Genomic DNA, 27,499 nt, shown 5'->3' on the forward strand with positions numbered 1-27,499 from the left:
CTTTGACATCGACAACTTTCGTGGTCTGACGATACTTCCATCACTTTCGAAAGTTTTTGAGGAAGTTTTGTTGAGGCAACTTTACGCTTATTTGGACAGTTTGGGTCTCTTTGTGGGAAATCAGTTTGGATTCCTAAAAAACTCCAGTTGTCAGAGCGCTGCCATGCAATTGGTTGACTTCATTAAATCTAACTTCCGTAAAAAATTTGTGGTGGCCATGTTCATCGACCTTAGGAAGGCATTCGATACCGTGGATCCAAGACGATTGGCAAGGAAACTGAAGCGTCTAGGTCTATCTGACAAAGCAGTGAAGTTAATGTTGAGCTATCTGCAAAATCGACAGACTGCGACTACCATTGGCAACTCCTCCAGCGAGTTCAAAAACATTAACGTTGGAATCGCTCAAGGCTCGAAGCTCGGGCCGATCCACTTCATCATTTACATAAACGACATGCTACGACTTGACCTGATCGGTCAATTAGTACTTTATGCAGATGATGCAGCACTTGTGTACGCACTAGACTCCGAGCTCGACGTTCAAGCTGCAATGCAACATGATGCCGATTTGATACACGACTGGCTCTGCAAAAACGTGCTGTCAATCAATGCAGTGAAGACGTGCTACGTCACCTTCGGCCGTGCTAAGAACATGTCCAACCTAAGAATCATCATCGATGGTACGGAAATTCAACGGGCCAAAACATACAGATACCTCGGTTTAGTGCTGGATGAGGACTTGAAATTCGATGCGCATGTCAATCATGTGAAACGACAGATAACACCGTACATTTCGTTAATGTGGCGAAAAGGAAAATACATCCCAGCCAGCAAACGGAAACAGATCTACTCGGCTTACGTCCACAGCCACCTCACATACATGATGCCAATCTACAGCGAGTGTGCAGCTTACAAACTCAAAGAGCTACAAACACTTCAGAACCGATGTGTGAAAGCCACGTACCGATTGGAGAGACTCACACCTTCAACGTATCTATATAGCACCGGATTGTTACCAGTCAAAGAACTAGTGAAAGTTGAAAGGGCTGCCTACGTACACAAGCTGGTTCGATCAATGTCGAAACACAACTTCACACTTACATCAAATTCAAATGTTCATAGCCGGGTCACAAGGAGAAATTCCCTCATCCACGTATTCAACCAACATTCCAATTCGAATTCGAATACAATGAATGCTGCACTGGAATTGTCAATTAACGAATACAACTCATTAGAGAGCGAGATACGACACATCCCACGCTTCCGTGATTTTAAAAATCGAGTCAAGTTAAAAATCATGAATTCGAGCAACGAATTTTCTGTGATATCGCCTTTCTATTTTATTAACTGACCGAATGTGATATTTTCTTTTTTCTTTTTTCTTTTAACCTTTAATTTTTATTATTTATTTATATATCCTATACGACGAAAGATTATTCTTAAGACTACCTTATTATATGACGAAAGAATTATTCTAAAATATTTTATCTATAAATGACCTAAAACTAAACCTAAAATATTCAACACGCCCAAATCGGACAACTAAATGAGACTAAATGAAAACTAAAAATTCTATAACCAATGAGACTAATAACTGTTAAGCCCTACACTGTGTTCCACGCTATATTTGTACAAGGAATGATAATAAATATTTTATTTAAAAAAAAATGTGGATAGCCTTTTCGCTTCTACATCAACATCTCTAGATCGGATAAGCGTGAAAGTACTTTTCGCAGTACTTCTCTGGCAGAGTTAATAAAATTGCTTCATAATTTTACCTGTGTCGAAATACTTTGCGGCGGTGGCGATGTTCCTGTAGACATGGTTCTTTTCGGAGGCGGTGGAGGAGGTGTAATCTTTTTTCGGATTTCTATCGGCGAAGAAGGTACACTTCTGGTTGAGACTTTACTCGCATTACCATTCTCACTGACTCGCTCACTGTCTCTCATCGGACTGCGTTCAACATTCATGCCATTGGAATAAATTTGATCTTGTAACTCATCGGCAAACGTCCATGCATCATCCACCGATCCTATAAAAACACAAAAAACACTTTACACATACACCTTTCGATTGGGTTCGTTTCTTATTTAAAACTAGACACAAACACTAAATGCGCTTTGTTTGGGAAAATTTGCTTTTATTGAATCCTTTCTTTCAGTATAAATGTTTGGTACAGGATGTCTGTGTATGTTTTCATCTCCTTTCCCGGACACAAATAAAAGTTTATGTGAATAACAAACGTAACATTTCAAATGCGAGTATTTAAAAAAGGCTTTTCCTATACAGAAAAACGAAAACTGTGAATTCTAGCGGGTTATTATGTCGGGGTGATATTCCCGGGGGGCTATTAGTTCGATTCAAAAGGATTTACTTAGACTTTGTTCCTGGCCAAAACGAAATTTTTCGGGTCCTACCTTTTGATTTTGAATGGCTCGTATTATCCTCCGATGACGATGTGGTCTTCGATTTGTTTGGTGTTGCTATTATCGATGATTTTGCTTCCACTTTGGGCGGTGATGCTTTCGCACTATCTTTAGGTGGTGATTTCTTTGGCAACGGTGGTGGCTCAACGGGCATTGTTGAATGGGAAATTTGCTCGTCGGGAACTTTAATTGGCTCACTCGTGGGTGTTTTACAGCAGATTGTACAAATTGTCGTCTGCGGTTCGTTCACAAAAGTACAGAATTCGCATTCCCATGGATGATCTGGAGCACGAGGCGGAGGACCTGTTGGTGCTGTATCTGGAACTGATTCAGGACTCAATTCTTCGTTTTCTGTTTGCCGTGTTGTTTGTGTACCATTTAAGTTTGGTGGCGGGGCATTGTTCGTTGTGGAAGTGGTCCTAATATTGTTTGACGTTGTATTTGGCTTCCAAAAATCACTGGAGCTTTCATCCATTGACGACTGTTGAGCCAATTTTTCACGTATTTTAGCCTGAACGAGTGCCCTTGTTCCAGTTTCGGATTCAGAGTCTGGCGTTAAAGGCGAATCGTAGACAGTCCTTCTACTTTCAATTGGAATAGCCGGTTCTGGGAAATCGATTGGACCTTCCCTATTTCTTCCATTTGGCTTTGCTGATGACCAATTGTTTTGCACTGATCTGGCCAATGAGTTGCTTCTTCTAACTTCTCGACGTGAAGATGGTTTTGTGTTTCCGCGTGCGAATGTCTCGCTATCGTCTTCCATATCAACGCTGCTCTGTGTAGAATTTTGTCGACTTCGTCGTGACGCAGTGGATCTAGCAGAACTTTCGCGTCTACCACGCAGTGACCTGAAGTCGTCAACGTAACCATCACTTTCGGAATCCTCGTCATCCGTCAGTTCATGTTCGATAAAATTTCGGTTTATATGACGTGCAGACATTACCGATTTCTTGGAGCGAACGCTTAACGCTGGGGATGCTGCTCTGGACTGATTACGCGATGGTGCTCTTGATCTGACTTGATTGGGCAGTCCTAGGATTTAAAAGTAATTTTTAGTGACGGCAATGCATCTTCTACCATTTTCGTAAAATTACCTTGATTAATAACAGGAATCATGCCGACTGGATACGGATACATGCTTGGGGTCCATCCCACTTGCTGTGGATAGAATCCTTGTGGTGGTAGATTTAAACTCATATTTGAACCATTTAATTGACGAATCTGAGATTCCCACAATGGGTTTGGAGCCATCTGATGGTTCCATTGATGCAGCTGTTGCTGACTGCAATTCATGCAGCTTCCGTGGGATGGAGCCTAGAAAAAGTTGATTCAATCTTCAGAAATTGGTTTTGTTCGGTAGACTATAACAAGAAATAATTACATTAGGTGCCACCGTTGGATTGAACCCATTGTTAAAGTGTTGAGGCCGTTGTCCCATTTTCCCAGCATGATTCAGATCGAACACAGATGCACTCATATTATTCGGTCTAGGCGGTGGTGTTCCATCCTGTACATTAAATTTATTCATTCCATTGGGCGGTCTTTGGAATAACATATTATTCATGCCAGATGACATGCTGCCTGTTCGCAGTCGATTCGACGAACAATTAGACCATTGATCGGAAGGGATGCCAGAAAAATCGGGGTACCTATTTCTATTGACTGACTGTACACGTACACATTGAACAAGGGATTACGTTTTAATCAACAGTGGATCGACAAGAGTTAAGTAAATTGTGTTAGCCACAATGTCTTCGGTCAACTTACCGACTGTTCGTCGATTTGGGATGAATTACTATTTCGTCGTGATGACTCGCCACCACTTTTCATTATTTCTTGATGCTGACGGTAACGCTCTTGTAGTTGAGCCATTCGGTCCAATGTGGCAGAAGTTTGGTTTTTTATTCGTTCCATGGTTAGGGACTGTGGTTTCGGAACTGAATCAAACGGATTCGGTGTTGTGGGTCGCGAACCTGTGTTTTTTAGATTCAGTTTTGTAAGAAATATCGTGCTCCTCGCGTTAAAAAAATCTGTTTCAGGACTTCCGGCGAAAACGCATGGTAACGCATAGAGACCCATACATCTTCGATTGCATTTTTTCCCTTAATTTTGATGCTCTACAGTCTACGAAATCGACATTCTCCGGAAGTTCTGAGACGGACATCAGTACGGCTATTTCTTATTGACCCATCGACCCACTCATATCTAAATCCAACAAGCACACCTTCGCGGCCCCTCAAAATTACCTGATTTTGAAAGAGGAGCATTTGGGGTGTCTGGCAGTGGTCGACCTCCAGGATTTATCATACGCTTCAGCGATCCCATGCGTTCACGCAACGATAATGATGGACTGGGCGGTGGTTGAGGATGCTGACTCGTTGTGACCTAAAGAAAGAGATCTAGTTATCATAATTTTGGGATATAAATATTTCCAAAGAGAAAAAAAAGCCAAGAACTCGCAATAACATTTGATTTTTTGGTTGCGCTGCCGACGGAAAACCTACCTCATTTTTTATGCGGGCGGCTATTATATATAACAATAAATTATGCCAAAACCAATTTCATTTTTTTTAATATAAAATGTTTAAAGTGGAAGGAAAGGAAATAAAAATAAGAGTTCAATAAATTACAATTTTATTCAAAAGATTTTTTTATAATATTTTTGCGGTGTGATTAAGACGAACAAGAAAATTTGTGTGTTTGTTTTCATAGTTTCAACCATTTTTATTATTTGTTTTCGTTGCGGAAAAGCGTATTATAAATATCTAATTCAAATGTGTATATATCACTGATATGATTGCTAGAAGTGAGAAATTCATATTACTATAGTGTCGTTATAAGGCAAAAGAGCATAGCAATGACGTTTTAAAATGTGATCTGATAGTGGACATTACTGTGGTAAAACTGAATAAAAAACATGTATGAATAGTTAAATGCAGGAACGGGATGTGTTGCATTAGCGAATTATAAGAAAAATGAAATTCCTTTACTAGTGAAGGAAAACGTTATACTACACTCGGGAAATAATTTGATATTTCGTACCACGATGAGTGACAGTACCTCGGGCTAAACCCCTCGGGACACTTTTACTCATTTGGATACGAAATATCAAATTTCTTCCCTTCTAATGTACTATTCCAGGTCTTCCAGGTTTTAATTTATCAAAAAGAAATTTCAATTGACATTATCATTGAGCTAAATTAATGAATAGTACATTTCGTACCTAGGACTAAAAGTCTTTTTTAGCGTGTGAGAAGATTCCAATAATCAAATACGCTAAAAAAAGACTTTTACATGCTACATGCGTAGAAAACCGTACTTTTTATGTTTAAAGCACGTCTTTCGACGCCCTCAGCATGTAAAATCCATTACATAAGTCAGGATGAAAGTGAAAAGTCTTGTTTTCGTGTGTTTATTGACCTAAGCTTCGCCTCGGATCAACAAACTTCACACGAAAACTCTACTTTTCATCTTTTTATCCCTAGTCATGTAATAGTTATTTACATGACGAGGGATAAAAATTGTAACTTCTAGTTTTCGTGTAAAGTTTGTTGATCGGAGGCGACGCCGTGGTCAACCGTCACACGAAAACGTGACTTTTTATTTTTATTCTGAATTTTGTATGGGTTTTACATTCTGTGATTTCCCAAACCAACTCAACTGTCTTGTTTTTACTAGTAATTTAAGAAGCTTTTTTCGACCCTAGGGAAATCAGAAGTATATATTTTCCTAAAATTTGCTAATGTCTCTTCCTGCATTCAATTATTTATATGTAAAACAAGAAAAGATATTTTGAATAGTGTTACATACTCGATGTACCCACATCTATTGTTACATTCGCTGTATGCTCTAATTTACGAAATTTTAAAATCTAATTATTTTGCAGCCTGACACATTCGCCTCGGGCAATAGTGGCACGGTCATTTCCCTTTCCTTTTCCTATAACAGAAGATATTGACATGTAATGTTCATTCTCCCAATGTACGGGGCAAGTGCAGAAAGCCGTTGTTATTGTATGTCGATTGTCTCATCTGTAAGGCACGCATATCGGTATACGAAATTTTGCCTCACAGATGAAATATTCCTCTCTGAATGAACTGCACTTTTTCAATTTCAAGAAAAAATGTCGAAAAAAATTTTCGTTTGTCGGAATTGAAGTGAAAATGTTTGGAAAACAGATTGCAGACACTAGATTAGAAACGTCACAAAATAAGGGAAACCTTGGATGGAGAAGTTATCCATATTCTGGATATTGTGTTAATCAAGAACTTTAGCCAAAAATAGTAGACATTGCATGCTGAGAAAGTGGTTCATTACATGATGTAACAGTTTTATAATCAAACTTCGATTATCAAAGCTAACTCACTCGTATGCTCTTGGGCAACAAGCTTCGTTAACTGTAAAACTACACCTGTCAGAAACAGTTACCGAAGAAAGTTGCAGAAAAGCATACCAAAAAGCTTTCGTCTCAACGTTGTTGGGCAAAATTTGACACAAAATTCTGTCGATTCCGAAAGATTCCTAAAACATTGAAATTTTTAGATACTCCGGGAAATTCAGAAAATCTCTGAAAAATTTACGAAAAATTCCCCTTTTTTGAAATTTTTGAATTTTTTCGGAGTTCTCAAATTTTTTAGAAAAAAAAGTAACAAAATTAGTGCGCACAGGCAATCAAACAAATGCTGAGCTCAATTATTTAAATCAAATCAAAAACCATAGAGGTAGACTACCAAAAACAAGAGATTGGATAATTGTCCTAATATGGCTGGAGTCTGTGAATAGTTAACTCCAAGCTGGCGCCTCAAGGATAACTTTTGATTTATTTTTAGTTTCTGCCACTACTACCCATAGCGAGGAGAAGTGTCGCCGTTTTCAATTTTGACAAACATAAAGCTTTCAAGTGGTTGTAAAAGGAAGAAAAAGCAAGGCATGCACTACAAATACTTTTATTAAACAAAAACGTTCGGAGAGATTAGCTTCGAATTGGTAAATTGTGCAAACGGTAAAATCAATTTAAAAAAATTAATTATTTTTTAGATAAAATTTCCGGAATGCTAATACGAAGCTTAACAAATTAAAAACAAAATAAAAAAAAACTACAAAAATAAATCTTAACAATCTACTCTCTCTAGATATCACACAATAATATGGAAGGAAAAATTAGCAAAATTAATTTTTTAAACAAAACAAAAGTTTTCATTTTAAACATAATTCGGAAAAAAAAAAAAATATTTTCTTAGGATGGTGTCCCCAAAAATAAAATTTTCTAAATCATCTACGAGATGACACAACTTCGTACCTGATCCTTTCTGCCAGCACTATCGAAAATTCCCTTTTTGTTTCGACGAGGCGGTGCGACTGGTAGAGGAACTTCACCTTTCGGCGGCAACGGAGGTTTTATATTTTGCTGTTGTGGAATTTCGATAATCTTCGAACAAAGACAAAGTTTCATTGAAAATTGAATGAGTCGCAACCGAGTGACCAAATATACCTTGCGTATGTGGGCTTTACGCTTGGGATGTCTGTGATACATATCGTCACATGAACCACAAAAAATTTGATTGTTGCACTGCTCGCAACGTACTTTCGGTTGCACCGATCCACACATGTCACATTTGATTGCTTTGGACGCTTAAATTTGATGACATGAACATTGATTGATCAATGAATATTCTAAAATTGTAAATTACTTGAAATTTTCAACGGTACGGCATTTGTGTACTGTTGTCCCGAAAATTCAATTATTTCATAATCGGGATCCGGTTGTATTTTCTTCGGTGGTATGGATGGTTGTTTCGTGCCATTAGATATTGGCGGTGCTGGAGGTCTCGGTCCGATTTGATTGTTGTTAGATTCACTCTAACATTTTTTTGTTAAAATTTAAATTTTTCTTTCTGATTCAAAAGTCGAATTCAAATTGGTTTTTACTTACCAGCCATTGTGGCATTGTTCGTGTATTTCGTAGGAAAACGTTCGCAGAGTTCGGTTTCGATGTTCCATTAAGATTCTAAATAGAAAAACGGATTTTACATTAATGACTAAAGCGAAGTGAAGGATTAAACAGTGAAAAGGCCTAGCTCAGGAAAGGATACATTTAAACAGAGAAGCTGTGGCGACACTAGAAATCAGGGCCTACTTTTTAGAAACTAATTTCCTGAATTTCTTGAAATTTCTCGAATTTTCTCGAATTTCTTAAAATTTCTCGAATTCGAGAAATTCGAGAAACTTCAAGAAACTCGAGAAATTAGTTTCTTGAATTTTCTTGAATTTCTTGAAATTTCTTGAATTTTCTTGAATTTCTTGAAATTTCTCTAATTCGAGAAATTCAAGAAACTTTGAGAAATTCAAGAAATATTTCTCGAAATTTCTAGAATTTCTCGAAGTTTCTTGAATTTCTCGATTTTCTCTAAAAGTTTCTAAAAAGTACGCCCTGCTAGAAATCGTGAATTTTAATCTTTAAATCTGGTACTTCTGTTGTTCAGGGTATCACTTAGTGACTCATACAATACAAGGTTACATTGGATGCTGCGGAAGTAATTCATTACATAAGGTAACACTTTTGTGATATAAGCAAACTCCTAAGTGTGTTTTTGAGCAATATGCCTTTGGCTCGGATATACAAACTCTACACTCGACAGTTACCGAAGCAAGTTGCTCAAAAATACACAAGGGAGGAGGGAGTTTGCGATTATCACAAAATTGTTTCCGAATTGATTAATTACGTACCAGCATTCAATGTATTCTGATTTACTGTTTAAAAATTGCTGAAAAATGAACTGAAATACTCCGCGTGTAATCGATCATTTTCGCAGTGTTCAAATTGCTATATATTGTTCAACTTTCGCAAGGGACAGGCAGCAATATATCTTCTCTATGCATGAAAACACGTAATCTTTGCGTGATGAAGGGTGTCGAAAATTCCGTAAAACATCTCCTTACGTCATGTCCTTATATGCCCACCTCGAGAAGTTTCAACGTTTGCCCTCTTTAATTTGGTTAACAAATAACTATTGCATGTCGCTAAGTCGCTTGAGTTGAGACTTGAGTAAGATGTAACTGTTATTTCGGAGATATTTGCTCAATTTAAACAACTGGAACACCAGGAAATCATTCAATTTCATGGTGTGTACGTACGTATTTCTGAAATTCTTTGGTGCACATTTAACATTTCTCAGATTTGCCGCTTCTGTACAAGCAGTAAAAATTTGTTTCCGGTCATTAATCTAGTAAAACTAAAATTATCAAAATGTATTTGTGCGGTCTGTTGTGCGAAAAACATTTCATGAAGTTTACGACAAATTAATTTGCATTTAGTCGATGAACGATGACTATTATAAGAATGTTATTATGCAAGGATTTCGTCGAAAGTCTCTTATTACAATTATTTAAAGTAACGGCCATTTAAATAAGTTACGACACGCTGACTGATTTAAACTATGTCTTCGTGTCTTCATGTGTCTTTATGTGTAAGCGTGTTTTTTAGGGATTTTTGTTCAATTTCACTTGCGGTTAAGCCATCAAAAACATCACAATGTGTGCCCTAGGCTCTTCGATAATACGGCATGTGGGGTATCATTGTAAAGCTAAGTTAAAGTTCATAAAGATTTTCAAACATTCTTTCAGTTATATTCTAACAACGATTAAGGAGGCTCATACGATGTCTGTCCTTGTCCCGTATCTCCTGGGCAGTATCTGTCCAATGAATGTGTTTCCGTCATCTGTAGAGGCCGGAAATCTTGGACAAAAAATGACACTCTTTTCCGACCTTCGAACCGGTGACGAGTAATTTCGCGCCGCGCGAATTTCCTGTTGTCTCTTCATTCTGTGTAGAAATAGAAGAGGAGAGGTTGCTGTTTGATTTGAGACACTGGCTGGAGGTATGCCACAATTTCCACAATACTAACGACAAAACAAGGGAAACATACTCTGTTAACGCCGATCCTGATGAACTCGCCAACAGAGAATTCCTCCTTTTACGAAAGACGGTACCGATCCTGATGAGCTCGTCAACAGAGAATTCCTCCTTTTACGAACGCTGATTGAAGGAAGTTGATTGATGAAAATGAAACGAGAAAGTTTCAATTTTCCTTTTACAAAATAAAACGAGAAAGTTTGATTTTTTCTTTTACGAAATGACACAAGAAACACTTTATACTCGTCAGAATTATGACCTACGACCAAGTACGGCGCGACATTCCTCGCAGAGTAAGGATTTCGCGCGGCGCCCATACGGCGCGAAATTACTACTAGGCTTTGAACCTTCACCACTAGGCCAATAAGATAATATGAAAATTTAGCGACAGCGATTTTGAACTATTCAGGCCCAGGACTGTTTGAACGCTCAAATTCTTTTAAAACATCATTTTGTCAATGAAAAGAACATTTTACAAATTTTAAGAAATTTTGATGTGACGGCATGGCAACTAACGAATCAATAGGTAAGAATGGTAGACTAAAGTTTATAGAAGCATTAACCCAGATCAAAGTTTTTTGTTCCCCTCTTCCTGACCTTACTACGTCTATCAAGGAAATTTCTCTGTTTTCGATAAGAAGTTGGCATTTACATCTAATGATGGTAGATCTTCACTTCATCTTTCAGTTTATAATACCCGAAGTTGCGAAAATTGGACAATCCCTGAGGATATGTACACCAGTCTTAGGATAGACCACATCTTTTCCATTGAGATTATCGTTAAGCTTACAGTGGTTCGCAGATCCTAATATTTGGGAATCGTTTTTGAGAATTTTTGGGAATTTAGGGAATTTTTGGGATTTTTTGGGAATTTAGGGAACTTTTGGGAATTTAGGGAATTTTTGGGAATTTTTGGTAATTTTGGGAATTAATTACCAAAAATTCCCTAAAATTCCCAAAAAATTTCTTTTCTTTGCATTTTTATAATTAAATGCTCGTAAAAGATCAGACAAACAAAATATTCCTATCAGCTGACAAATACCTAATATCACATTTCGAGTGAGTTCATCATGGCAGTGATTTTTTAAATTAAATTCTATAAAAAATATAAAAAGTTTTTATTACAAAACTAAACTTTTATTAAAAAAGGCTCGCGATTTATTCTGGTGGCTATCGAAACTTTATATGTTGTGGCAAACGATGAAACCACTTTTTTCAAAAAATATTCTAATAAGAAGTTATCATCGAAAATGTTTTTCATAGAAGGTCGGAGTGTAGACTGCTCTTAAAATAATTATTTTTGAGTTATAGCCGCAAAAAGGTTTTCGGTACCCTCTGACATGCTTTCACCTTTGAACACTTTAACCGAAAATTTAAAAAAATGTTCGAAAAAAATGAAAGATACGATTCTCTAGAATTGAAGACGAATCTATAACTCCTTAAAATCGGAGACCACTTGTTCCCCTATCACCATCACCTCCAGTTTTGGCGATATGCCGCTTAAGCTCAATTTACTGAATATATTATATTCAATATGTTCTGAAATATTTGTTGTGTTTTTTGGGAATTTTTGGGAATTTTAGGGAATTTTAGGGAATTTAGGGAATTTTTGGGAATTTTTGAGAATTTTTGGGAATTTTGGGAATTTAGAGAATTAATTCCCAAATATTAGGCTCTGGTGGTTCGTAATCGCACAAGTACTAGCCTTATTTCCAATCTAGTACATATAAGGAGTTCATTACCTGAAGGATTCGACACAACTCGTTGGAATAGATTAGTGTGAATCACTCCAAGCTAGCTTCCTTTGACAGTCCTACTCTGGCTTTAGTCCTAGAAAATCACTGTCCGATCCTACATTACCCAGATCATCAGCCTTTTCATTCGCAAAAATACTATGCTCTCGTACCCAGACTACGGCCGAAGCAGTAGGTAAAATTATGAACTTCAACAGGGATAACCGGGATAACCTTATAGTAACATGTTGGAAAACTAGATAAATATAAGAACTTATAGCTGACCTAGACACAACAACACTTAATCCCAAAAGAAGAATTAATGAACGCAGTTCCGTTCTATTATAGTGAGATGAACAGCATGAGAAAGGTAGATCATAATCAATCTAGATTTCTAATTGAACTCTACCACAGCACTGCTACTAACATGAACACTGCACGGTGAGCTTGAAAAAAATTTTATTCGACCTCTCGTGGACATGAAATGTTTTTAGTGGTTTTTGTAGAGGGAGGCACCACGAGTAAGAATAACATAACAAGAAAATATTTCGATGGGAAAATTTTTAACTAGATCGATTTTTCGTTTTTCTGTGCCCTGCAGGAAGCTTCGAAAACTGTTTGGACCCTACTGGTGACGTGTTTGATCACAAAAATATAGTTACTGTTTAGCCTGAGGTCTAAGCTTTACAGCGATACCAATCATGACATTCATGACTACCAACAAACGTCTTTTATGAAGGAAAGTCATTCTGCTATGTCGATGTGAATTTTAAAGGCTGTACAATCGCTAAACCGAACTGGTGTGCATACGTCATTTTGGCACCAGCTGGTCCCATTTGGAATTGTATGTGACCAGCTGGTGCAAAATAACGTATGCACACCAGTTCGGTTTAGCGATTGTATCATACGTGGATTACTTTTATTTTCTCTTATAAATTATTTTTAGTTATTTTACATAATTTAAGGGGTTAATAAAAGGTCGAAAGAAGATTTTTAACTCGAAATAGGTTTCTTTGTAAATTGCACCCATGAGTAAACTGCATTATCTCGAGTCAAAAATTAACAAACCTTTCTTTTGTTTCGTTCGTAGTTTCTCCAATAGTCATTCTAAGCTAATTCTGCAACATTTTAGTTGTTTCCACTAAAAAATGAGACATTATACGAAGAAATTTGGGTGGTCGTTCAGGTGTACCAACAAAGATTTTGTCAGAATGAAATCCAAGCTCATCCTTTGACCTTTTATTAACCCCTTAAATTATGTTAATTAACTAAAAATACTTTTTAAGAGAAAATATAAGTAATCCACGTATGATACAGCCTTTAAAATTCACATCGACATAGTAGAATGACTTTCCTTCATAAAAGATGTTTCTTGGTAGTCATGAATGTCATGATTGGTATCGCTGTAAAGCCTAGACCTCAGGCTAAACAGTAACTATATTTTTGTGATCAAACAAGTCACCAGTAGGTTTCAAACAATTTTCGAAGCTTCCTGCAGGGCACAGAAAAACGAAAAATCGATCTAATTAAAAAATTTCCCATCGAAATATTTTCTTGTTATGTTATTCCTACTCGTGCTGCCGCCCTCTACAAAAACCACTAAAAGCATTTCATGGCCACGAGAGGTCGAATAAAATTTTTTTCAAGCTCACCGTGACTGATTTGACAAGTGCCAAATTTGGAGGCTTTAGTGATAAGAGCTACCGCTTCGATTTTTTGTATTGTATGTTTTCACTCACACATCGAAGTCATCTATCTATCTATACAAAAGAAATTGTATCGTCAGCCTCCGAATATTTTGTATGTTCATGCTAGTAACAGCGCTGTGACTCTACCAATTTTAGATAATATTTTGTTCGATCCTTTCAAGACGGACTGTTTTATTGATTAAAATTAGAAATTTAAACAAATCGCAAACTATTATCGGCACGAACGACTCTTTATTTTTATCAACGTGACAACAAATCAACCGTATTACTCCCACGCCAATGAAAACCTATATACAAGTTTGATTTTCCGGTTTCTTTCATATAAATATATATATATTTGCGCTAAATGATCGGCAAACTTAAAAGTATTATACACAAACAAGTATTCGGATGAATTACACCGTAATTTATATCAACACCCACAACATTGAAAATTTTTTGTTGTTAAAAAGAGGACACACACTGCCGTCATCAAGTCAATAAATGTATAACATAAATGCGAAATATTTTCTGCATCTCAAACAAATCGAAGTGTGAATTAGTACACAGAATGTTTTATTCTGAAATTTATAAAGTTAAAATGATCTCAAACTGAAGAACTCAAAATCTCTTGTAAAATGAATCAAAAAAAGCTTTCAGGTTGGTTGCCAAAATGTTTACAGCATCTCGGCGCGGCTATGAAATAGGATCGATTTTTCTTCAACAAAAAAGAAAATCCACTTCGAATATCATGTACATTGTATTGACCTTGCACGTTGAAAAATTGCGTAAACTAGCGAAAAGATTTGAATATTAATTCTTCGATTCGAATTCCGTCGAACCAAGTTATGTCTACGGAAAGTGATTAAGGCATAATGGAGTCTGGTTTATTTCTTTCGACATTATGAACTATAGTTGTATTTAGTCTCTTTTCCACTATTCATATCGGCAAAAACGCATAGTTATTTCGGTTAAGTAAGATCTCAAGAAATCGTCAAGATTATTTTTAGATTATAAATTTCGGTTGTAAAAGAAAAGTGTCTCCACTCCAGCAGATTAGATCAGAAAAAAAATATTTTTAGGAATTATAAATCATCGCCTATCCATCTATTTATAAATAATTAACGGAATCATTACACTTACACTCATTATATATTAATCCAAATTGATATGATTACTCTTCGCCCCGGGAGAAAGCAAAAACTATTTTTACACACTTTTACACACCACAATTAGCACAATTCTTTTTTTTCTCGATTTTTTTTTCCTTCACTCGATTCAACAGTCATTTACTTTCAATTTTCAAATATCTACAATTTTCATTAATCAAAGAAAATGATAAAAATAGCAAAGCGAAAAAAAAGAAGGAAAAAACAGCGACAACTTTAATACTAAAAGTCGATTTAAAATTGGCATCCAAGTGATATGCGCACGGAAATTAAATTTTGAAACTTTATTCATTCCACTTTCGCTGAGAGAGGAATTATATTATTCACATGAAGCACATGAAAAAATCACACCGTTCATACTGTGATCGCACAATCTCGATTGATTTTCCGAAACTGAGTCTCCGTGTAGCGAGCGCACGACTAATAACGCTTGCAAGCGAAGTGGGAATTTTTTTTCAAAAATAATCATTTTCGTGAAAAACAAAAAGTTTATGCGGAAAATGAGCAGCGTATAGAGTTTAATGGAAAATTGGTAGATGCATGCGTGTGCTACAGTGTTACTCAATCAAACGTTTTGTGTATTTTCCTATTGCATCTCATTTGTAGTATTCTCTTTTTGTTGTTTCGTTTTGTTTGGTCTAAATGCAAAGACATGAAAGAGTTTATAGACAGATTTAATTTACCGTGAGAACAGTGTGTACTATTAAAGTTAAAGTTCACAAAATATTTGCTAACTTTTGTTACCAGAACTCAGACGAGGACACGCCATCAGAGCTTTTTTTCTGAACTTAACAATTTCAATTTTTTTAGGAGTTTTTCAAGAATTTTTAAGGAAATTTAAGAATTACGTTTTTAAAATTCTTGAAAATTATTTAAATTTAAAAAATTTAAGAATTTTTAGATATTTTCAGGAATTTTAAAATTTTTTACAGAATTTAAAAAAAAATTCGAGAATTAACTATTTCTTGAAAATTCTTTGAATTCATGCCGTTTTCAAAATTTAAAAAGTTTCAGAATTTTTAAGAATTTTTCAAAATTGAAATTCCGAATAATAAGCCCTACTGGTCATACAATCGCTAAACCGAACTGGTGTGCATACGTTATTTTGCACCAGCTGGTCCCATTTGGAATTGTATGTGACCAGCTGGTGCAAAATAACGTATGCACACCAGTTCGGCTTAGCGATTGTATGGGCAAAGATTTTCAATGTTTATATAGTTTCGTCATTCAACTCCTAAAGGGCCTTTGGGTGACCAGCCCGTCCTGCCAGAACATATTAATTATGGCTTTAGTTCTGTACAACGGATTCCATTCACCATCACCACAAAATGAATGTTTTATCGCTCTCAAAGGTCAAAATTAGGGATTTATTGTAATAAAACAACAATAAGCCAGAAGATGTATTTTTACTCCTCTGTTACTATTACGTTTTCTCTAATGATATCACTCCTCCTAGCATTATGTCAGACGTCCAGAAACACTCCAAATTTTGATACATTTATGAGTAATGAGTATGCATTAATTGTTTGTTTCAACTTACACCATCAACGCCTAACTCCTGTCTTAACGATACTAATGCGATACCATCAGCCTTGAAATATTGTCTATGAGTCTATGTTAAGACACTAGCAGTGGTATGAAAGAATACTTCTGTTCGGCTATCCTACTTCATTCGATTATAACGAAATCTTTTACTTCATTTGTTTTAGCATTTCGCTATAAAAAGGAACATCATCAGAGATATTCAATCGCTATTCTTGTTGTTGCTATCAATAACAGATGATTTTGCCTTCTGTAAAATTCGGACTAATCTGATGACATAAGTAGAGGAGTGATATACTCGTATCGTGTAAGCTTATAGTCAAACAGAATATTGTGCATAAAACGTTTAATCAATTACTTGCACAAATACATATTGTACGTGTTGCATCGAGTCTCTGGATCTTTGACATTTTCACTAAATAAAATGAAATCTGGAAATAGTTTCATGATACACCAGTAGCTGCATATTGTAATTAAAATATGGTTGGAATGTTGAAGGTTACGAAATAGAACAGTTTTAGACGTTGTATTGGCGTGTGCATTGTAAATATTAACACAATGAAAATTGTGTTGGGATATTTTCGGAATCGAAATCTGGAAATTCTGAATCTCATTATTTCGTTGAGCAATGTGTTCGAACAATTTTAGCTCTTTTACAAAAATGTCTTGATTGAGCTTGCGTGTACAACATGGTTTAATGCTTCCAATTTTCGGATAAAAAGACTTCACGACCCAAATTTATAATTTAATTACTGCTCAGACGACGTGTTGATTGATCGATGAAAATCTAAAAAGTACAAAAACATCGCGAGTTTTACAGATTGCACAAGCACGTTTTTATTAGGTGAGGTTCGGCTGTTATTGCCTTTACATTATTATATAGATTCAACGAATTTACAATCATCCCTGCAATCATCACAGTATTACGATAATGTAAATCATTCGCTATCGTCAAAGACGACTAAAGTAAAACGAATGAGGAAAAGGTTTTGTGTGAAGAAGAAAAGTCGATTTGGTTGAGTTCACAACGAGGGTATTGTCATAGATGACTGTAAAAAGACACCATACAATCAAACGCGTAGATTAGGAGATAATACAACAGTAGGAGCCTCTTACTAAGAGGGCAAACATCCAAAAATAATCCGCTTTTGAACGAATGATGGTTTTATACAACTTAAGCTTGGATTTGGTTGATAGCATTGAATGCCTGCGGAGGAGCGGATAGAGTGCTTTAAAGCTGTTTAACGCCTCTGTCCTGCACGACTCCATTTAGCTTGTGGTCAAGATGATGATTTTTAAAGGTTTTAAAGATGACTGGCGATCCATTGAAGTACAAATCCCTCGAAGGCGTTTGTCTACTGGGATGATTAAATTTAAAGAGATCGCTTGCGTCTTGTCGCAGTTGATTTTGATCTTCCATTTTACGAAGTATTTGTGAATTTTCGATAGAGCGTTCGACAGGTCGTGTTGGACTGTTTGGTTGAGGAGAGAATGGCATAATATCAACTCTCGCAATTTGATGGTACTTTTAGGTCTGATGTGTAAACAGCGTACAATATCGACGAAATAACCGAGCCCTGAGCGAGTCCAGACGGGATAGTTTTGAACGAAGACTATTTTCCATTGACACAGACCGCAAAGCTTTTGTCCTTTAAGAACGACGATATTAGTTTTGCTAGATACGTTGGAGTTCCAGCTTTATCCAATTTGAAGAGTTGCCCATTATGTCAAACCGAATCGAAGGCCTTTTCCATGTCTACCTTTACTTTGTCTGTATGTAATTTATAGTTACTGTTACTGCAATTGATTAAAGAAACTCTAATGAAACCAGGGACTATTTTTGAGAAATTTTTTGAGAAATTTGAGAAATATTTCTTTAAATTTCTCAAAGTTTTACAAAATATTTTTCTTATTCTTCTGAATAAAATTTAGGAAAATTAACTTTGTTACGTGTCTAACGATGTAGACAATATTTTAAACGTTTTTAGAACTGATTTAGACAGCTAGTTTTGATAAATAGTTGACTTCTTACTTTTTTTCGACTGTACGAGTTCTCTGGTTACTTTTATGTCTATCTGCACATAAAGTTACATTGTTAAACCATGTTTTAAACTTTGAAAAATTTGAGAAATTTTTGAAAAATTTGATAAATTTTTGAGAAATTTGAGAATTTTTTGAAAATTTTGAGAAATCTGATTTCTCAAAAATAGTCCCTATAGTCCCTGTAATTCATTGGTTTTACCCTATTTAAGATAGTGACAATATTTGTGCTAGCACAAAATTTGTGAAGTTCGATCAGTTTTTCGTTGTGTGACAGAAAATATCTGTTTGGATCAGCTTAAGTGAATATTTGTACTAGCACATTTCGCATTTCGACTGGCAGCATTTCATTACTCCTTGAATTAGAAAAAAATATCAAGCCAACCTATCGCTGAAGTTAATTCGGTTTTGTAAAACGTATCGAAACTGATAATTCTAGCACAAATATTCGCTAAAACTGACCCAAACTGATATTTTCTGACAGCACAAATATTTGTTGACAACGAAAAAACTGAACGAACTTCAAAAATTTTGTGATAGCAACAACGGGGTTTAGTTTTATTCCCTTGACTGAAAGTCATGGGTCTTACGAATGATAAACACTGTAAAATGTTTGTCACACAATGTTCACTACTATGATTGAAAATACATTAAATGTCTGACCAAAAACCTTAAATACAGAAAATGTTTGTCACGCTTTGTTCATTCCTTGATGCCACGATAGCTTGAGTAATTCTGAACGGATTTCCAAAAACTTTTTTTTAATCGACGAGGAATTAAATTCCTCAGGTTAAGTTCGAAGATGGGCTATGAAGGATTGACGATCTTAAAGATATTCCCGAAAGAATTTTTGTCTCGTCGCTTGATGCCACGATAACTCGAGTAGTTTTCGACGGATTTCCAAAAACTTTTTTTTATTCGAAGGGGAATTAAATTCCAGAGGTTAAGTTCGAAGATGGACCATAACACACGGGTGATCTTAGAGATATTCTCAAAAGAATTTTTGTCTTGTCGCTTGATTCCACGATAACTCGAGTATCTTTCGACAGATTTCAAAAAAAAAAAAAATTTTAAATCGACGAGGAATTAAAATCTTAGGTTCAGTTCGAAGATGGGCTATAACGGACGGGAGATCTTGGAGATATTCTCAAAAAAATTTTTGTCTTGTCTTGATTCTACGATAACTCCAGTAATTTTCGACAGATTTCAAAACAAACAAAAATTTTAATCCACGAGGAATTCCAATTCTCAGGTTAAGTTCGAAAATGGGCTATAACGGACGAGAGATCTCCGTGATATTCTCAAAAGAACTTTCGTCTCGTCGCTTGATAACACGATAGCTTGAGTAAGCATCAACTGATTTACAAATATTTTTTTATTCGACTGGGAATTAAATTCCTCAGATTAAGTTCGAAGTTGTGTTGTATTGGTCTGACAATCTAGAAGTTATTCACAAAAGAATTTTTCTCTTATTCCCTTGACTGAAAATCATGGGTCTTACGGATGATAAACACTCTAAAATGTTTGTCACAACATGCTCACTATGGTTGAAAAAGCACGAATGTATGACCAAAAACCTTGAATACATGAAAAGGTTTGTCACACTTTGTTCATTCCTTGATAACACGATAACTTGAGTAATCCTCAACAGATTGAAAAAAAAAATATTATTCGACTAAGAATGAAATTCGTGAGGGTAGCCACAGATCTACTAGTCTACTTATCATACGGAGTAATTTTCGACAGCTTTCCAAAAACGTTTGCACTGAAATTACTCGGGCGAAGCTCGTTAATGGAAAATACTGGAGTAATAATCTGTGATTTATTCCGAAAAAACTTGCTGTCCATGCTAGAAAAAAAAATGAACGAGTGTGAACTTTGCGGCCAGAGCGAAGCGAGGGCCGTAATCACACGAGTTGCATAATTCCCTTGACCGTAAGTCATGGGTATTACAAAAGAAAATACATAACACGTTTACTATGATTAAGAATGTATGATGGAAATGTGATTAAAAAACGTTAAATGTAACAATTTTCTGCTCCTTGTAAACACGATAACTTGAGTAAATCTCAACGGATTTTCGCCAACTTTTGTTTTCGACGCGGAATAAAATTCTGCAGGTCAAGTTCGAAAATGGGCGATATCGACCTAAGAATCTGGCAGTAGTTCCCAAAAGAAGCCTTATTTGCTCCTCGTAAACAGTAAACACGATAACTGGAGTGAAACAGCCGATTTTCAAAAACTTTTTTTTTATTCGATAAAGGATTGAAATCGTCAGATCAAGTTCGAAAACGTATCGGTATCGGTTCAACCATCTAGGAGTAGTTCTCTAAAGAAGCCTTTTAACAGGATAACCGGAATAATTCTCAAAAGATTTTCAAAAACTTTATTTTGTTCAATGAAGCATTGAAACGCTCAGGTCAAACTCGAAAATGGGTGGTATCGGTTCAACCATCTGGGAGTAGTTCTCGAAAGAATCCTTTTCTGCTCTTTATGTAAATCTCGACTAATTACAAAATAAATTTGATAAAGAATGGAATTTCTTGTTATGTGATTTTGCCTTGTTGACAAAAACGAATAAACAAAACAAAAATTAACGAGTGTGAAGTTTGCGGCCAGAGCGGAGCGAGGGCCGCTATCACACGAGTTTAAGTTTAATTACGTCATTTATTTACCGGGACAACGTTTCTAAGATTTTAAGTGAAACTAAACCAAATTAAATTATTTATAAGAGATTTAGACCTTCCATTAGTTCTTCTTCTAATTATGTTTTTGTGTCCATACAAATTACATTTCATTGAAATAAATCAATAAATCATTACCAATAAAAATACTATTGAGAAGTTGACACAGTCAAGGGATCTGACCCATCCTACAGGTGGGGCCTAGTCATACGTTTTGCTATCAGGACATAATTCGTCAGTTAAGGGCTTATCGCATATTTCTGTCGAATTGCTGTCGATTACAGAGACAAATGGGCGAGAAAATTGAAACTCTGAGACGTCCAGTAGAAACGTTGATCACTTTATTAAAATATGGGTTCCTCTCTTAAAACATAAAACTAAAATTAAAAATATTACCAAAGCGGCTACCATTAACTATAATAACCGCCTGTCAATATCACCGTTGAAATTTCTAATTCCTTGGCTGACCAGCATTCCGTGAAACAGTGAATTCGTATCATTGGCCAACTCATTTGAAATGCCATGTTCCACAATTTCACCTCTATCCATCACAATAATTCGATCCGTTTGCTGCAGCGTCAGTCGATGGGAGATCAACAAAACTGTACTGCTCTTAAAGGCACTACGCAGAACTAATTGTATGGCCATTTCAGAATCGTTGTCCAAATTGGCAGTTCCCTCGTCGATGCAGACAATCTGCAGATCAAAGTATTTTATTTAGAACATTCGTCGACTCACTGACCCTTCTCGATTTCCCTACCTTTGCGTTCTTTAACAGCGCTCTGGATAAGCATAACAGTTGCTTTTGACCTGTTGATAGATTACTGCCGCCAGATGCCAACTGTGCATGTAATCCACCCAATTGTTGGACAAGAGGTGTAGCTAAGCATTGACTGATCACATTCCATATACTCGAATCCAAATGTGAATTTGTCGGATCGATGTTGTCTCTGATTGAGCCAGCAAAGAGGAACGGTTCCTGTGGAACTAGGGCTATGCGACTACGTAATACGTGCAACGGTAAAGTAGCAATGTCCACACAATCGATGGTTATACGACCTTGGCTTAGTGGCGCCACTCGAACGAGAGCTGAAAAAGGTGAACGAAATGTTTTTGGCTCGATTGGCACTTTTATGAGTTGAAAATTATTTTACCGGACAGGATTGACGTTTTCCCGCTTCCAGTGCGGCCGACAATTCCTATTCGCTCACAGGAAGACGTTTCGAAATCCACATCGACTAGGGACGGTTGAAGATGTTCGCTGAAAATAACGCAGGTCAATTTGTCTGTCCCTCAACTTTTCGGTCAATCTTCATCTTTAGATCAGCCTTCGACGTACCGATATTTCAAGCCAACTCCCTGAAATGATATAACTCCTTGACACGGCCATCCAAACGGTGGATTACTGCTTCCGTCGAAGTTAATCTCCGGCTTCAATTTACAGTACTTTCCGACCCGTTCAACGGCAACAAATTCCTTTCAGCGAAGAAAGCATGGTCAAATCAGTGCTGCATTCGAAAAAGTTGATTCATACCTGTTCCGTCTCCGCAAACGCACTCAAAAGTCCACCCAGTAGACCAGTTATCGAAAGTGAATACGATATGGCCAATCCAACCATGCCCGGACTATTCAAGTGAGCGGACGTTATCGACGCTACCATACCGGATCCACCAACCAAAAAACAGCCAATCACTTGCAATCGGAGCGCCAACCATTGTTGCGCTGCTGCCGATGTCAACTGAGCACGGATGCTTTCTTCCAATTTAACATCAAAGTCTCGCTTAAAGCGAATCGTGTGACGCATGGCTCTTATTGTGCTGAGGCCTTGGATCGTTTCGGTAAAGTGGGAATACAGTGGCGATAAGGCATTGCTCGACAGTCGTTTTATGTCACGACTGGATTGACGATATCTCGATTGAATATTTAAGTAGACGGGACACAGCGGCACTATGAGTAGGCCCAGCCACGGCATCGCATAGATGCTGATGCTGATGGCACCTTAATGGAAAAGACAAAAGATGTCGACGGATTCGTTCCAATTGAAAATGATTTCAGGCATACCGATCAATCCGACCAACTGAGCCAAGAAAATGTTCATGATGAACGGTAGCGAATCGTCGATCGTGTATGTGTCGGACGAGAATCGGTTGAGTAGTCGTCCGAGCGGTGTAATGTCGAAGAATTGGAATTTCGTCTGGAATGGAATGGAAAATTTGAATCCTGACCACTCTCTCATTGTGCTTCCCACTCACATAGAACACAGAGTTCAGAAGTTTTCTGTGAATGAACTTAGCCGCCTTGATTCCAGCATAGGCAAACAGGAACGCTCGGATCAAAGTAATTACCGAATTGACGACAGCAATCGAAGTGTAAATTTTCAAATAAAACTCCGTCGTGTCGGTTGCGTTTTGTGTTGTATTGGATGAGACCCAGTGCGCCAACCAAGCGTCCGACAAGTTTCTCGTGAATTGCATCAGTATGACCGACAAAATAACGGTAAAACCCAACAGTCCACCCGTTGACTTCCAATACGAAATCAGAACGTCAGGTGAGAGTGTACCGAACTCTCTGGTTTCCTATGTGTAACAGTTAAGTTTATCAATCACTCATGGGTATGACAGTTTCACTTCATCACAACCTCAAGCATAACGCTATCCACACTCTTTGTGTCAGCATCAGTCTCTTCATTTACAGTCGTATCAGCGTTCGACGATATGTCAAACAAGAATCCGTCATCGTCATACTCTTCGGGAGTGAACTCGCTCGGTCGTACTGTTCCATTTTCAATGTGAAGCACTTGATTAGCGTGATAAGTTAGTATTCGATTTTCTGTGACGATTATACGAGTCGTATGCTTCAGCAGACCGAGTATGCAGTGTTTGATGATATGCTTAGCTACATGAGTGTCGACCGCTGCCAGTACGTCGTCCAGTAGATAAACTTTAATGGATAAGTTGGTGGAGTTAGTCCGCTATTGGATCCCATTACTCTGACTTACTCTTCTTATCTTGATACACAGCCCTGGCTAACGAGACCCTTGCTCTTTGGCCACCGGAAAGTGTTCGACCTCCCTCACCTAAAAATGTTTGTGATCAGCCAAAGTGTCTTTCATATAAAAATGAATCCAAATAACATACCGACTCCAATTTCGTCACCGCCTAGCGTGTCAATATCATCGTTCAAGGCGCAAGCGAACAAAACTTTGTTGTAACGATTCTCGTCGTAAACACTGCCCCAAGTGATATTTTCGCGTATAGTACCTCGCTGTAGCCACGGAATTTGACCAACATAGCCGAAACCTGAACAGGGTGGAAAGAGAGCATAGGGGAATCGAAGTGGAGTGAATTCAGGATGAACGAAATAGGGACCTTGAAGGATCCATTTTCAATTTACCATCATTTACGTCTTGTAAGCAGACGGTTCCGCTGTTGAGTTCCATTCCAGCCATGATAGCCATCAGAAACGAGCTCTTACCGCCACCAACTGGACCTTCAACGCAAATCAGCTCCCCCTTTTTTCAACGTAAGCCCAAACGTAAGCGTCATTCGAACAAAACAAATCGCACTAATTTACCTCACGAATATCGACGTTCACGGTGTCCAATACGAAATCGGTGGCATGTTCGTTATCAGGATTCCGTTTCTTAACGAATCCAAACGATGCATTTTCAGCTCTAAATACCGTCGGTTTGTTTATATGGCCCGGTCGATGAAGTGTCGATGGACCAACGGAATAGTACGACTTCAGATCTATATCTTCTACCTTAACATAATGTTGAAACGGATTAGTTAGCCAACCATCCAATTGTACGTCGTTGCGAACACTTACATCGATAAGTTCCTGTACACGTTTCAATGACACCCAGGCTTCAATAAGACCGTTTAGCACCCAAGGGAATGCATTTAACGGTCCGATCAACATATTCAAAAGAGCAACGCTGGTAAACGTAGAAGCTGCTGTTAACGGATTGCCCAGCAGGACAGAAACACCAAACGTTAGCAAACCTAGAATGGAATGATTTACCTTTTCCCATTACAACAAATCTACCAAATTTGGAAACAATTCTCACACATTAGAACCGGCGTCGTTGCCCAGAAGTACACACACAGAGCGTCCAGATACTTCCGTTTCGATAAGAATTTCAATTCCTCTTTGCGGCAATTTTGGATTTTGTTGATGAAAATGTCTTCCCACGCTAACAGTTTGATCTGTTTGACACCGGCCAATGCTTCGTTTGTCGTTGAAACCCTTTTGTCTTTCGCGTCCATAAGCTTCTGTGAATACGCCCCGATTTTCACAGCGATCCATCGATTAATCGGTATTAACGCCACGCCGAACACAACACCGGCAATGAACGCTGCACCGATTTGTGTGTACAGTAAGTACAGTGTGATGATCAGTTGAAACGGAATGCTCCAGAATGAATGGAAGCTGATGCACGAGTTCACGATGCGATCAACATCGGTCGACATTAGGTTCAGAATGTCCGGCGAATTGGCGAGCGTTTTTGCTTCCAGTGAGTGACTGTAAATTTTGGTGACCAAAGCTATGCGCATTTTCATCGTTATCAGCGACATGCGCCAATTGAAGTGTGTACCAGAGAAGGCAGCTGAAAATTGAATTAGTCGATGCGTTGAATGGCATGAAGAGTTCAAGCTCTTACCCAAAAGCGTTGATGCAAACAGCCCAAGAGCGTACAGATACGGTTTATAACTAGTTCTTTGGTCTAGCTTGTCATCCGAACTGTCTGAGCTGGAAAGCAAACCACCCAATAGAACAGGACCACAAAAGCCAGCCATATCGGCCATCAAGCGTAGCAAACCAATTGAGTAGAATTCGCGACCGAATGATTTATGCAAAGCACGAAAAATGGTTTTTCTGTCGATGATCGACTGTTGAAATTTGTCTGCTAAATTTCCAATGTTCAGCGACACCGGTAAATCGAACAAATCGTCCAGTTTCTTCAGCTTGCCCGCAATTCCCTTTGCGATTAACGGATTGACCCAGACGAACAGAAACTTTGAGAAAATGTTCGCGTCGTCATCAGCATCTCCCAAAACGTTCTCGTCCATATTGTCTTGAAAACGAATGTAGGCACTGCCTAATAGTGCAGACCGTTCCTAGTACAAATAAAAAAAATATTTTTTTTTTGAAATCAAGAGCGTCAATCACATGCCAATCTTTCCTTACGTCTTCCTGTATCTGATTGAGAGTAATCCTTCGAGCATCACCGCTTGGAATCAACGTGACACCATAAACCGACTGCATAACAATCACAAGATAGGACCAAGGCCACGGGGTGCCTTTGAACACCCATATTATACTCAACAAATACATGACACACCAAACGACTCCCAGAAACAGCGGTCCTCTGTGACTCAGATCTCCGTAGCGACGATGGGTCAACAAAAATCCCAAATGAACGAAAAATGCCACCAACTCCACACATCCCACGAGGATGTCAATCGGCCAAATGTGAATGTCGTTGTGTGCGGCATAATAAAACTTAAACAGTGGAAACAAGCCCAACGACAAAACGGCCAAAATGCGAATATTGATCGCATTCAACTGAACGTTGTTCCTCAACACGTAGCGTGTCTTTCTGCCGCAATGGTAGGATGAAAGAGTCGCAAATATTACGGCGGTAGGAATTTGGAAGAACAATTGCTGGAAACATGGTGCTATATCGTCTGAGTCGGGCGTCCAGGGCGACAGTCCAGTTGAGCATAACAGTGTGGAATTCCAGTCCATTGTTTCGTGCGTATATTCCGTCGAGATAACAATAAAAATGAATCACAAACACTCAAAATTCCATCTGTTATCAGTGCACACTACACCCACTACTGGTCGATAAAATCTTTATGTGAATCACTTAAAGAGGTCCTGCGTTTCTGCATGAAAACATAACTTATTTTCACACAAACATTTTCTAAATGTTTTCTTCACGTTTAACACAGATTGACTAACAAAAAAGAGAACTATTGACACTCTTAAATCCCTTTAATCGACTTATTCAATTACACTTTGTTTTGACTTTTCGTCTTATCACACACAACACACCGTGCAATAACCGCAATAATCAAATTTGACAGCCTCTTGCATTTGTTTTGATTAGGTAGTTTTTTACATCGCATAACCTCACTCTACTTCTGATGAGTGTGCGGTATTCTCTCTTGTCAAATGTTTGAACTTACCCGCGAACTCTGCTCTTTATGCAAATCAAAGTGACTGGGAAAGACTGAAGTAGCTCAAGTTACTTATCTAATTCTTGTTAACGATATTATCGTCAACAGGACGATATTTACGGT

General features: G+C 37.5%; 2 protein-coding genes and 1 long non-coding RNA gene across 7 annotated transcripts in view; all 3 read right to left on the reverse strand.

Annotated features, from left to right (window-relative positions):
- LOC119085157 (E3 ubiquitin-protein ligase lubel) overlaps positions 1–15,358 on the reverse strand; it is a 32,017-nt gene extending 16,659 nt beyond the window's left edge. For 2 of the 5 annotated variants that reach the window (XM_037195452.1, XM_037195450.1), the window contains exons 1-11: positions 14,900–15,358; positions 8,356–8,430; positions 8,114–8,282; positions 7,915–8,054; positions 7,723–7,851; positions 4,670–4,808; positions 4,191–4,396; positions 3,805–4,089; positions 3,518–3,737; positions 2,415–3,455; positions 1,776–2,029 (exon numbers count right to left, since the gene is read on the reverse strand). In XM_037195452.1, coding sequence (XP_037051347.1) covers positions 1,776–2,029; positions 2,415–3,455; positions 3,518–3,737; positions 3,805–4,089; positions 4,191–4,396; positions 4,670–4,808; positions 7,723–7,851; positions 7,915–8,054; positions 8,114–8,282; positions 8,356–8,430; positions 14,900–14,905 — 2,664 coding nt within the window. In that variant the 5' untranslated portion in view covers positions 14,906–15,358. The remainder of the gene's footprint in view (positions 1–1,775; positions 2,030–2,414; positions 3,456–3,517; positions 3,738–3,804; positions 4,090–4,190; positions 4,397–4,669; positions 4,809–7,722; positions 7,852–7,914; positions 8,055–8,113; positions 8,283–8,355; positions 8,431–14,899) is intronic. The other 3 variants (XM_037195451.1, XM_037195449.1, XM_037195453.1) reach the window with 2 other exon arrangements.
- Positions 15,359–19,271: 3,913 nt separating this feature from the next.
- Positions 19,272–19,771, reverse strand: LOC119085167. The gene is made up of 2 exons (XR_005089244.1): positions 19,725–19,771; positions 19,272–19,414 (listed from the first exon to the last, which is right to left on the reverse strand). It is a non-coding gene; the product is annotated as an uncharacterized LOC119085167 (long non-coding RNA).
- Positions 19,772–21,510: 1,739 nt separating this feature from the next.
- LOC119085158 (multidrug resistance-associated protein 7) lies at positions 21,511–27,261 on the reverse strand. Its single transcript, XM_037195454.1, has 16 exons — positions 26,382–27,261; positions 25,855–26,311; positions 25,261–25,800; positions 25,020–25,195; positions 24,765–24,953; positions 24,585–24,702; positions 24,329–24,490; positions 24,190–24,267; positions 23,830–24,131; positions 23,444–23,767; positions 23,253–23,385; positions 22,726–23,189; positions 22,531–22,667; positions 22,346–22,452; positions 21,952–22,280; positions 21,511–21,887 (listed from the first exon to the last, which is right to left on the reverse strand). Exons 1-16 carry the CDS (start codon positions 26,940–26,942, stop codon positions 21,606–21,608), a joined length of 4,359 nt encoding a protein of 1,452 aa, XP_037051349.1. The 5' UTR covers positions 26,943–27,261; the 3' UTR covers positions 21,511–21,605.
- Positions 27,262–27,499: the final 238 nt, after the last annotated feature.

This window comes from Bradysia coprophila, unplaced genomic scaffold, assembly GCF_014529535.1.
Source record: "Bradysia coprophila strain Holo2 unplaced genomic scaffold, BU_Bcop_v1 contig_94, whole genome shotgun sequence".
NCBI classification, from domain to species: Eukaryota; Metazoa; Arthropoda; class Insecta; order Diptera; family Sciaridae; genus Bradysia; species Bradysia coprophila.